General features: G+C 38.5%; 1 protein-coding gene across 1 annotated transcript; it reads right to left on the reverse strand.

Annotated features, from left to right (window-relative positions):
- Positions 1-3,848: 3,848 nt before the first annotated feature.
- Positions 3,849-9,385, reverse strand: LOC111345848 (neurexin-4-like). The gene is made up of 4 exons (XM_088758981.1): positions 8,791-9,385; positions 8,169-8,422; positions 7,689-7,800; positions 3,849-5,686 (listed from the first exon to the last, which is right to left on the reverse strand). The coding sequence occupies exons 1-4, from the start codon at positions 8,888-8,890 to the stop codon at positions 5,061-5,063; spliced, it is 1,092 nt and encodes a 363-aa protein (XP_088615107.1). The 5' UTR covers positions 8,891-9,385; the 3' UTR covers positions 3,849-5,060.
- Positions 9,386-10,912: the final 1,527 nt, after the last annotated feature.

Here is a 10,912-nt window from a genome sequence, read left to right on the forward strand (position 1 = left end):
TCCTTCATTAGGTACCTCCTCATTCCAGATCACGTGCCCCTTGATTGCTTTATTTGCAATCGGCTCCTCGAACGAGACAATGTGGCATTCGTCACCTGTCGAGCACAAGTGAAAGTTTGCAAGTTCTTTGTTTAGCATCATGATACATTTCAAGCTGAATTTCCCTCTCTATTGAAGCTATGATAATTATTAGGAACAATTCTTTATCTAATTTATTTAAGAGAAGTTTTTCCACGGACTTTATTTCTGATCACGAGAAAGTTTATTGGCAAAGACCTTCCTCCTTTTCGTCTTGGAGTATGAAGATGTTGAATGTTTCCCGGAAAAACGCCTTGTTTTATCATTTAATCGTATCTTCTACTTAGTTTATTTCCTTATCATTCAGCCCGAGTGTGACCCGGGGGGAATGGAAGACACGCCACTGAAATACATCACCTATGTTTCAACGTAATTTTCCGAAGCTTTGCAACATTTTCATCACATTTGGCTTTCCTCAGTATCTTGGATGAAGACATATTGTCATAATGTATAGTATCACCACCGACTGCAGCCAGAGCTTTGAAAAAATGACTATCAACTTTAAGGAGGGGGGCATTGAGGTCTATTAGAAACCGCAAAACAGTAGGAAAAAAATCATTCGAAACCGCAGGGCCGCAGAACCGCAGAGCCGCAGAACCGCAGGGCCGCAGAACCGCAGGACCGCAGAACCGCAGGGCCGCAGAACCGCAGGGCCGCAGAACCGCAGGGCCGTAGAACCGCAGGGCCGCAGAACCCCAGGGCCGCAGAACCGCAGGGCCGCAGAATCGCAGGGCCGCAGAATCACAGAACCGCAAAACCGCAAATTCTTTAGAAGCCGAAAGCCACATGCAAAATCGTCAAAACCGATAAATTTTCGCATCCCAGTGATCCGATACAGTATTGACAAGTGGATCATGGCTGTTCCAGATCAGTGGAGGCGCATAGCTGCCGTTCAGATCGAAGAGAAACCGGAACCCAAATAGTAAAACTGAAAACCGCATGGAATGTCAAATCCGAAAACCCGTCAGTATTTTTGAGGAAAACCGAAAACCAAACGCTAAAACCAAAAGAATCTGCAAACTTCAATGAACACTGAAACCGAAAAACCAAAGGTTTTTGGTACAAAAACCGAAAAACTGAAATAAAAAATAGCTAAAACAGCAAAACCGAAAACCCCCTCTTCTGTAAGGTAGCTTGCATTGCAGGCAATTGTGGCGCCTCATGTCAAGCAGATAACTTGAAAGGAGTCGCTTGAATGTTTTGCAAAACTCTCATCTGCTTGCTTACTGCATAATTCATCCAAGCTTTGAAAATAAGTCTTTTGATCAATTTGCCGCATACGTTAGGTCTTACTGTGATGTGCTTTCCTTCTGGGCTTTCTTAGACAATAATAATTGTGAAGTTGAATGTAAATGGTAAAGATAATAAGGGAAAAAATTCATTAATAACTCTTTAACTGCATTCTAATCGTAAGACTTCTCCACGGTGGCTAACATTGTACGTGATTGTCAGGTATTTAGTAAATAATTATGAATCGATCTTAGAGGTAACAATCGGTAACTGACATTTCCATGTTGGATGGTCTGGATAAAATTTTTTTCTCAGTGTTTAATTTGACGTTAGGGTATTTGAAATTTGTCTTAGTACTCGTTTCGATGTGACAAAAACATGGTGACAATTAGTTTTCTAATTTACCAGCTCACGGCAGCTGATCTCACGTGTAACCTTGCGAGAGAATGGTAAATAAATTTCTAACACGAAAAATTCAGACAATACAACCAAGTACAGACCTACTTTACTACTTGTAAACTTAACACATCCTGTAACGATATATAAAAATAATGACGCTCCAAATTATTCTAGATTTACACTCACCAGTGCAAGCAAAAACTGTTGCCAGCCTGATTCCTTTCAAAAGAGAAAGGATAAAACAGAAAGTTGTCGCTCCATTCTTAAAATAGGCCCAAAGTCTGATTCTTGTGGATATTCTCATTGACGCTGTTAAACCAGTATGCACAACATATGGAAGGAGTTAAATTAGAGCAGGTGCTGAATACACACTCGAGTTAAAGACGAAATTCTAATCGAAACATCTTCGAGGCAAACAATGTTCTCTACTTCCAGTGAAAGTCAAATAGAAGGTTTATCTATCTTCATTATTCATAGAGCTATATAAACTTATTAAAGCTGTTAGCGAACGAGGCTTTTAAGGAATTAATCTATTTATAAGCTCGTTTACCGAAATTAGTGTTATCCCCAAATGTGCTCAAATTATGAGTAGCTTAGGCTGTCATTAAAATTATCTCCTTGTATGACATGTAGTGACAGTGTCAAGTTAAAGAGTGCATAGCAGTTTTCTGTCGAATTTCTAGTCATCAGAATAAGTATGATTGGTGACTGAGCAAACAACGCCATCGAAGGCAACGAGAACACTGACGACGCATGAAATAATTGGCTGCGCAGAAGGCCTGCACGTAAATTATAAAACTCTTTACATCTGCTATCATTCCACTCCAAACAATAATCTTAGAACGACTAATTTTTTGTGGTCCAAATAGAAAGATGTAAAAAATTCTTCGTCTCATATTTGGTATCATGCTAGTTAGAAAACAAAGCGATGATAGCGACGGTTGACACTTTGATAAAAAAAATCATATTTATCCTAAATCGACATTTCAATCGGCTTTGCTATCAAATTTGTTAAGGTGCCTATCCAGGAAACGGCCAGAGAATTTACAACGATTTCAAATGCGCCTGCCGGTGTTTTGTTTTCATTGTTGAGTAGTTAATAAAAGTGCTGTTCCTAAGCAACAGTATGCATGCACCATGTTGCTGTTACAACACTTGTGATGCCGCCAACGTCGCACATTGCGTTGACTTCATATTGTTATTACGCGCTGCTCCTGAGATAGGTTTGCTCATTTCCAGACCTGTGAAGGAAAGATACACACATTCCAACATCCAAGTCTCAGTTTTTTTTTTAAATAAGATAGATTATTTTGGATAACGATAGAAATTAAAATGTGCATACCTCAACAATTAAAATCAGCCTGTGATTTTTTTCCCTCGGATATTGCGCAAACCGAAGTTAAAGGTTCAATAGAGCCACGCGAGTACTTTCTAAAATACGCCACACATGTTTAATAGACAAAAATAGATTCCGATGGAAAACGTGGTTTTTCGATGGAATAGGCAAATTTCTATTCGTAACACCTTCCAACGGAGGTAAGATTACTGAAAGTCATAAAACTCAAAATATTAAATTGGGTTGATAAGGTAAACTTTTTTCCGTCTTATCTTGATCGAGGCCGAAAATCTCATTGTAATGTCTAAATGAGATTCATGATCAAAGGAATAACTGAAATAAAATGTGTTTCTCGTGTAAGTAGTATGTAAACACCGATATACAGGAAACAAATAGATATAAAAAGCCCTCTAGCCCTTTACACTCTATATATGCATATTCCCTATGCCGTTCTCTATAAATGTCCTAGGCTACTGACTGGGAGAATTTGTTTAACAATCGAGAACTTCTTTAGTTGGTGGCCTATTCCTTGATTCTCTTGACTTTATTGTTTGATTCAACGGTGATAATGTGAGGAGAAATTAGATGTTAGTCACTCTTAGGGATCATAGGGAATAATAACCTTCAGAATCTTCAGAAATGGGTATCAAAGCTTGGTTACCCAGTTGCTCCCACGAACTGAGTCAACTGTCTCAGATGGTTTATTATATAGTCATTGTGAGTTACCACGTCCGGAGAGTTTGCTATTTAATCAAGGTAAAAGCCATGAAAACCCTCCCCACCCAATGAGAAACTTAGAGTTTGATTGGTTTTACTCACATTCAATACAAATATCAGTCATTACATTATCAATGCTGCAGTCAGTTTAAACAATGACACCATGTTATAGCTATACGAACCTAACAAGCTGTCTCGCAGGTCAATATCATAGTTAATTTAGAACAGTAACCTTCAGTGGTGGGTATAACGGCTTGACTACCCTGTGGCTCCCAAGATCTGCGTCAGTTGTCTGAAATGATAACTATAGTTTTCTTTTTGAGTTATCATGTCATGAAAGTTTGGCATTTAATGAAGGTAATAGCACCCCCCGCCCCCCTTAAAGCGACGCTGAAAGTTTGATTGGTAAACATTTTACTCAACTTTTACAAGTGTCAGCAATTACATTATCAATACTGCAGTCAGTGTAAAAGGTACTGGCAAGCTGCCTAGCAAGGCAACATTTTAGCGTAGTCAAGAACTCTTCAAAACGTTGCCAAATTGCGTGTCGTCCTCCGCAATAATTTTAACTTTAATTTACGGTTGTTAAAGTATCAATAGAGTCTAGTGCACTAGATCTAAAAACTGTAATAAGAGCAACTGCTAGAATTTTTTCGAAAAACCAACAGCACTGCGTATTTACATACTGGAAGAAATACATTCAATAGCACTAACTTGAGTTGAGTTTTAGTTGTGAGGTGGAGCAAGCACAAAAAAAAACACTGCAATTCTACCATATTCGAAGCCGGTTATTAACAAATTATCAAGATATGTTCAGTTACACTCGTAGACGAATTAATAAGTCAATTATTACCCTTAACAAATAACAAGCATCAACGGTTAGATCGCAGCGTAGCTAGTCTAAATAGAATTAATCGCAATTCGGCGTTCAGAACTTTTATATTGGCACTCGAAGTTTACAATCTCTTGACAGTTAAGCGATACATCTGTCGTATTTATATTGACTATACAGGCTACCATTCAAACCAGCTTGCGGTAGAACTGGGCCAGCCTGGTTAGATATTGCCCATAAATAAATAAATTACAAAGGACTGAAAAGGGTAATGTATGTTATTTTTCATCATCAAATTATCGTCGTGAGACTACTCATGAAGTTTTGCCACACGAAATTAGTAAAAAAGAATCGTTAAATAAACCTTTCAAAAGCATCACTAACAATGCCTCGCAAATTTTATCTTAATTAAGCTTTCCACTGGATCCGACTGTTAGTATTGGTTAAAGATTCTGTTATTTCATACAATCAGGCGATTCCATAACACTTAAACTTTCCCAAGGTGTGGTAACCCTTCTCATCATTTCTGTGTTGGTCAATATCTGTATCCCCAAACTTCAGCTTCTTAACTGGCAGATGTGTCTTGTTAGTAAGGACACCACTATCTTCACGCCATTCATTGTCATTCACGTGACAGTTACAGTAGGTCGTGTGGTTGTCTGGCTTTTTGGCACATGTGTTGTTCATTCCGCATGCGCACTTGTTACTTTCAGGTGCTGCACCGCTCCAGTAGGTCATTTCCAGAGAATCACGCGAAACCCAAAAGCCATCTTTCAATGTAGAACCAAGGCACTCGTACTTAATGAACTGCTCGCAAAACTGGGAAACGTTGATGAGACTCACCAGTTGAGATATGTTCGCGTCTTTGTAAAATATATCTCGCGAGTAGGATCCCCGATTTGTGTAATTGTCCACCAATGTCCTGTTTTCGCTGTCGTGACTTATGACAGTCACACCAACTCCGTCTTTGTCACTCATGTCACAGATGACGAGGAAAGGCAGCAATCTTCCTTCACCATCAGGATCTATCAGACAGATTCCGCTTTTCGCTTTCGGATCGAGCTTTTTTAAGTCACTGCAAGATCTTGATAATACTGTGAAAAGAAAGAAAACCTTACGGTTGATGTACTAGTGTGTATTACAAATCTACAGACTCGCATAATTGTTGTATTCGTCTTCGCATCCATCTCACGTTCAGAATTCCATTCCTTCTTCTCAGTTTCTAAGACTTCGTCGTTTATGTAGTGATGACTCTGATTTCCACCACAAATCAGAGTGGATGTGCCAGTTTTTCGATAAACGTGGTTACCCTAATTCTGTCGTTCAAGCAGGTTACCACCGCCCCCAACTTATTGATCGACACTCAGCACTACAAACGTCACAAAAGGAAGATTCCGACCGCATTCCATTCACTCTCACGTTTCACCCTCACAACCACTCAGTTATATCCATTATTCTTAAAAACTTTAAGTTCATTCAAAACGATCCGGAGACAAGCACTATCTTTTCGCAGCCTCGGCTCATTTCATTCAAACGCGACAAAAACGTAGGCAATTTTTTGGTCAGAAGTTCTTTTCAGACTAATGACCAACCAGGCACTTTTAAATGCGCTCGTGCACGATGCAAAACGTGTCCTTTCATTCACAACACTGAGAAAATATCGGGACCCAAACGATCCATTAAGATCACTGATCACTTCACGTGCACCTCCGCCAATGTAATCTATTGCATAACTTGCACTTATTGCAAAAAGATTTACATCGGCGAAACAGGCAGAAGACTAGGTGACCGATTCCGAGAACACCTTCGAGATGTGGAAAGAAATGACAAGGACACATCGGAACCAGTCACTGGACATTTTGATTTATTTAACCATTCTAAGTAACACATGGCAGTCTGTAGTCTTTCCTTACACTTAGGTAGCACGGAAAGCCGGAAAACTCTTGAACAAAAGCTCATCTTTCACACCGGCAGTATAAATCCCACAGGTATCAGCGAATGCTTTTCATTCCACTAATTTATTCGTGCTTTTCTCGTTGCCACGTTCCCACCAATCACGTAGCTCCTTTTTCTGCCTTTAAAAGCACACACAACCCATAATTGCCCTATTCGCTCCAACGAAATGCTAACGCTCGAAACGTCAGCTTTTATAATCTTAACGGTGGCCAATTTACCATTTCAACTTTGTTAATATATTCAAATTATTTCGTTACCCCCACCAAAGCAGCCTCACACAGTTTCTTTAGAAACTATCAGCCTTTATTCCTTAGCGTGAGAAGTTTCTTTTTCCATGGACGGCGGAGTGATCGCTTCAGTAACTATCTCGCATTTGTAAAGAGGTGTTATCTTTTGTCTCACAGATAAATCACGATTAAGTCACGTTATTACATCGCTCGCAGCGGCCGTGGGCAAGATGAGGCGAATCCTTTGTTCTCATTGGCTGCCCGAGCGGGAAATATGGGCCCATCTTGCCTGCCCGGAATTTCCCGCATTGATCCCGCGCTAGAAAAAAATACAACTAGAACTACGTTTGTAATTCTTGGACAATTTCGGCGATGGAAACGCAAAAAGCGGCAGAAGACAGTCAAAATAGTAGAACGGAAACGACTCTCGTGAGTTTGATGTGCTACAAACACATTCGGGTTTCATTCCCGGCTCTCAACAAAGCGAAATCTTCTTGCAATATAGTACATCTTTTATGAACCGAGCTTGTTCAGTCAAGATGGCTCGATATTAGCCTCGTTCTTTTTTTGCATTTTCATGGCCTCGACATCGTCTCGGTCCAAAAAAAAATGCAGAAAAAGAACTCGGCTTGTATCCAACCATCTTGACCTCAAGCTTGGTTAATAAAGCAAATATATAGTCACGCGTCAGTGACAAACGCTAGCCGATTCTATTTGACATGCTTAGTATTTTCAGTTTGATTTCAAATACCTATGGAGGTTAAAACAACTTTCTTCGTGGTTCTAGCTATGAGAACTTATAGGTAGATGACTTTTTGTGTCCATCAACAAAATTTTCATCTGTTTTTAGAATATATATTGATCACCGATCAGGGACAACTAGATTTTCAAAATTACAAAATTTTTACATTACCACTGCAGTTTTCTCCAGCATATCCAGGAACACAAACGCATCGAAACCCTTTGCTGGTAAAACCAACTTGGCAAGTTCCGTTATTGACACAAGGGCTGCTACTACATGGATTCTGTTCAAAAGGAAAAAAAAACAACGCACTGATTAAAAAAGGAGAGAACATTGTTCTCATTTATTTATAGTCACCACACTAGAATAAAAATTTACAAGGAAACATGATAAACCACGTTGAATTACAATAGTGCTAATGGCCAGGATTGTACATTTATAAGGTTGGGTTTCCTCCCAAAAGAACAAAAACTCTTATTAATGTACAACATCGAACAAGAAGTGTAGGTGCGAGGCCAGATTCAGATCAAGGTGGGGACAAAGAAGCAACAAATTTAAATTCTTGTCCAAAATTTTAAAGCGAAGAGCAAGTGTATGACTTTAAATTCTTCTGATTCCAAACAAAACTTTAAGTTTACGTGAAGCATTTACCTCAATCGCCAGGTAGTAAGCATCCACTTCTTCAAAGAAGGTTAGTTCACTTTTATCAACCGTGGCGTTATTCAACTCACAGTTGTACTTTCCTCCGTCTAAAGGTTTCACATTTATTGAGACACAGTTTGGCTCCATATAACACATCGTGCGACAGCTCCCCTCACTAAGGACCTCACTACTCCTTATCACATGCCCCTTAATTGCCTTATTTGCTATCGATTCTTCAAAAATGATGATGCGACACTCGTCCGCTGCAAAAATCAGATTAACAAAAAAAAAGACAAAAAAAAAATTAAAGAAAACTTACAACCAAGCTTTTAAACCACTGACGAAACGTCTGTAGTAGCCGTTGTTTATTCTTTTCTCTCGAACAATCAACAAGGAACATTTGCATGAAGTATTATTAATTTTGTACGTTTAAAATACAGCATGGGCATGAATTATTACTCTCATTTTTAGCCCAGAGTATACGAAGGAAAGAAAAAAAAAGACGAGCCAATTAAAAAGAAAATGGAAATTCGCAAAGGATTTCTCGACGACGAGTCAAATAAGCGAAAGAAACCATTACCTAATAAACAAAATTGCTAATATGGCATTGCTTCCAATGGTTTGTCCCTACCTGTGCAGCCTCCACAAAAAGCGAACACGATTCCGGAGAAAATGACAAAAACAGAGACGATTAACGGCGTCTCTCGGTCAAATTTATACAAAGACGCCATTTCAATCTTTTGTAAGGTTGAAATAAAGGTTTCAGCTTCCTTTCCGCACCAATAATGACGTAATAACAACTAACAGACTGGCGGACAACTGATATTGTTTTGGTGAAGCCCCGCAAACAGGTATACAGAGTTCCTGTTTGTTCATTTGAATTAAAGTAGCCACTGGGTTATGGACAGATGTATGCACACCCACACTTAACCGCTTTGGTATTCATCTTCTCCTGATTCGAACTAGTTGATCGGTTTCAATTTTGATGCTACTCAAATAAGAGAAGATATGCGTTACGTTGCCTCGGTAAATTATCAATGAATTACTGGATCAAATTTCCTGTCGAGCACCTAGCTAGAACTTTCCTAAACGGAGTGGGTGACGAGTGGTACGGATGCTGAAACGCGATTATCACTTGTAAGACGGTTGAAAATTTTGCTTCATGGCCGTAAATTTCCTTTCCAAAGGAAAACGGCCTCCCACGATCGAAACAATCCATGTGATTATAATTTTTATTGCGTGCACGTTCGCATCCAAACATTTTACAAATACATGTCTTTCACATATGCCTTCGGGCTGAATGTCCTGAACATTGCAGTCTCAATAAATTTTGAAAAGTGAATTTTTTCCATTTATCTCAATTTGTGTTAAGGTGTCATTTACAAAGCTAGGAAAAAGCAACCTGTTTGTTGCGCAGGAAAGTTCGACTCTTCAATTTTTTTGCATCTTTTCATTCGAATCTTCAACTAAACGAAAGAAGCAGGTGATAAACAAATTGTGACCATCATTTTTAACGTAACTAACCTTGATATCTATTTGGAGGAACTGAAAACTACGAAATGTTGTCACAATGTTGCTTTCAGAATAGCGCAAAAAAAAAATGAAAAAAAAATAGACACCGACAGAACAACCACGACAAGATGGAAATACAACTCCAGGTAAAAAGCAGAGGAAAGAAACCGCAGTCACGATATTGAGATCAAAGTTATATAGAGGAGACTTTCCTCAAAATAAAGATGCAAGAATAGTCGATTACAACGGTGTAGAAAGCAATAAACCAACTAAACTTCGTAAAACTACGACAGGTGTATACCAAAAAATATTTATCAAACTTCACATCACGGACAAAAATCTTCCATTTTCGAACAACAATTGAAGTCTGTGTTATTTCGTCAATTTTAAGAGGTTTTTGTAAACTGATCTATTATTCGCTCTTTTTACAGGTGAATAAACAGTCTTAGCAGGTGTAATTAAAGCGAGTCCAGAATTGAGTAAACCACTAAGCTTTACAGAATAACTTTCGCGCGATAAAAATTAAAACAGTATCCATGACAGGAGTATTTAAATCTTTGAATCTCAAGTTTCCAGTTTTCTCTAGCATATTTCTTCGCTGAGAACTTAGTGTTCCATTCAGCATTTTGTCTCTTTTTTTTTAATTTTTTCGTGAAATCGTTCTTTACCTATTTAACTCAGAGTATCAGTTGAAATATCGAGAAAAGCTTTGAATAGCGATCACTGTTGGGAGTCAAACTGAGCTAGAAACGTAGTTTTTAATTTTTTTCAATGTTCGGGTTTTATTCGCAATTTGCAACTTTATGAGTATGCAAAACATCAAGACGAATACATTTTCACATTTCAATAGCTTTATTTCATTAAAAACAGAAAAGATATTAATCGCTCAAATTTGTAGAACAGGTCACTCAAGAATATTGCCAAGTTTTGACATGTCTTCCTTCCATGAGTCTCGTCATCCTGTAACAATGAACGGAAGTTGAATATATTTAAAAAAGAAAAAGTAGATACACATGAAGCAACCATCGGAGTTGAATTTCAAAAGCTAAAAATGCAAAATGAGAGTCCCTACAGTTCCCATTTTGCATTCCATTTTTTTTTTATGTAATTTCGCTAATTCAGTTCTCTGGTGAGCTTTAAAACTGCATTCTTTGCTCAGGCTTTTCCGCAACAAGTCTAATCGCTGAGGCTTCTCATGATCACTCGCACCTCCTCAAACTGTTGGCGAGCTGATATCTACA

This window comes from Stylophora pistillata, chromosome 4 (genome assembly GCF_964205215.1).
Source record: "Stylophora pistillata chromosome 4, jaStyPist1.2, whole genome shotgun sequence".
NCBI lineage: Eukaryota > Metazoa > Cnidaria > Anthozoa > Scleractinia > Pocilloporidae > Stylophora > Stylophora pistillata.

Bases quoted from the DNA above. Each gene is read 5' to 3' on its own strand.
- LOC111345848 (XM_088758981.1), bottom strand. From the start codon at position 8,890: ATGGCGTCTTTGTATAAATTTGACCGAGAGACGCCGTTAATCGTCTCT. The intron at 8,423-8,790 runs GTAGGGACAAAC...TGATTTTTGCAG, and splicing joins TTTTTGTGGAGGCTGCACAG to CGGACGAGTGTCGCATCATC. The intron at 5,687-7,688 runs GTAATGTAAAAA...TTCTTTTCACAG, and splicing joins TGCTGGAGAAAACTGCAGTG to TATTATCAAGATCTTGCAGT.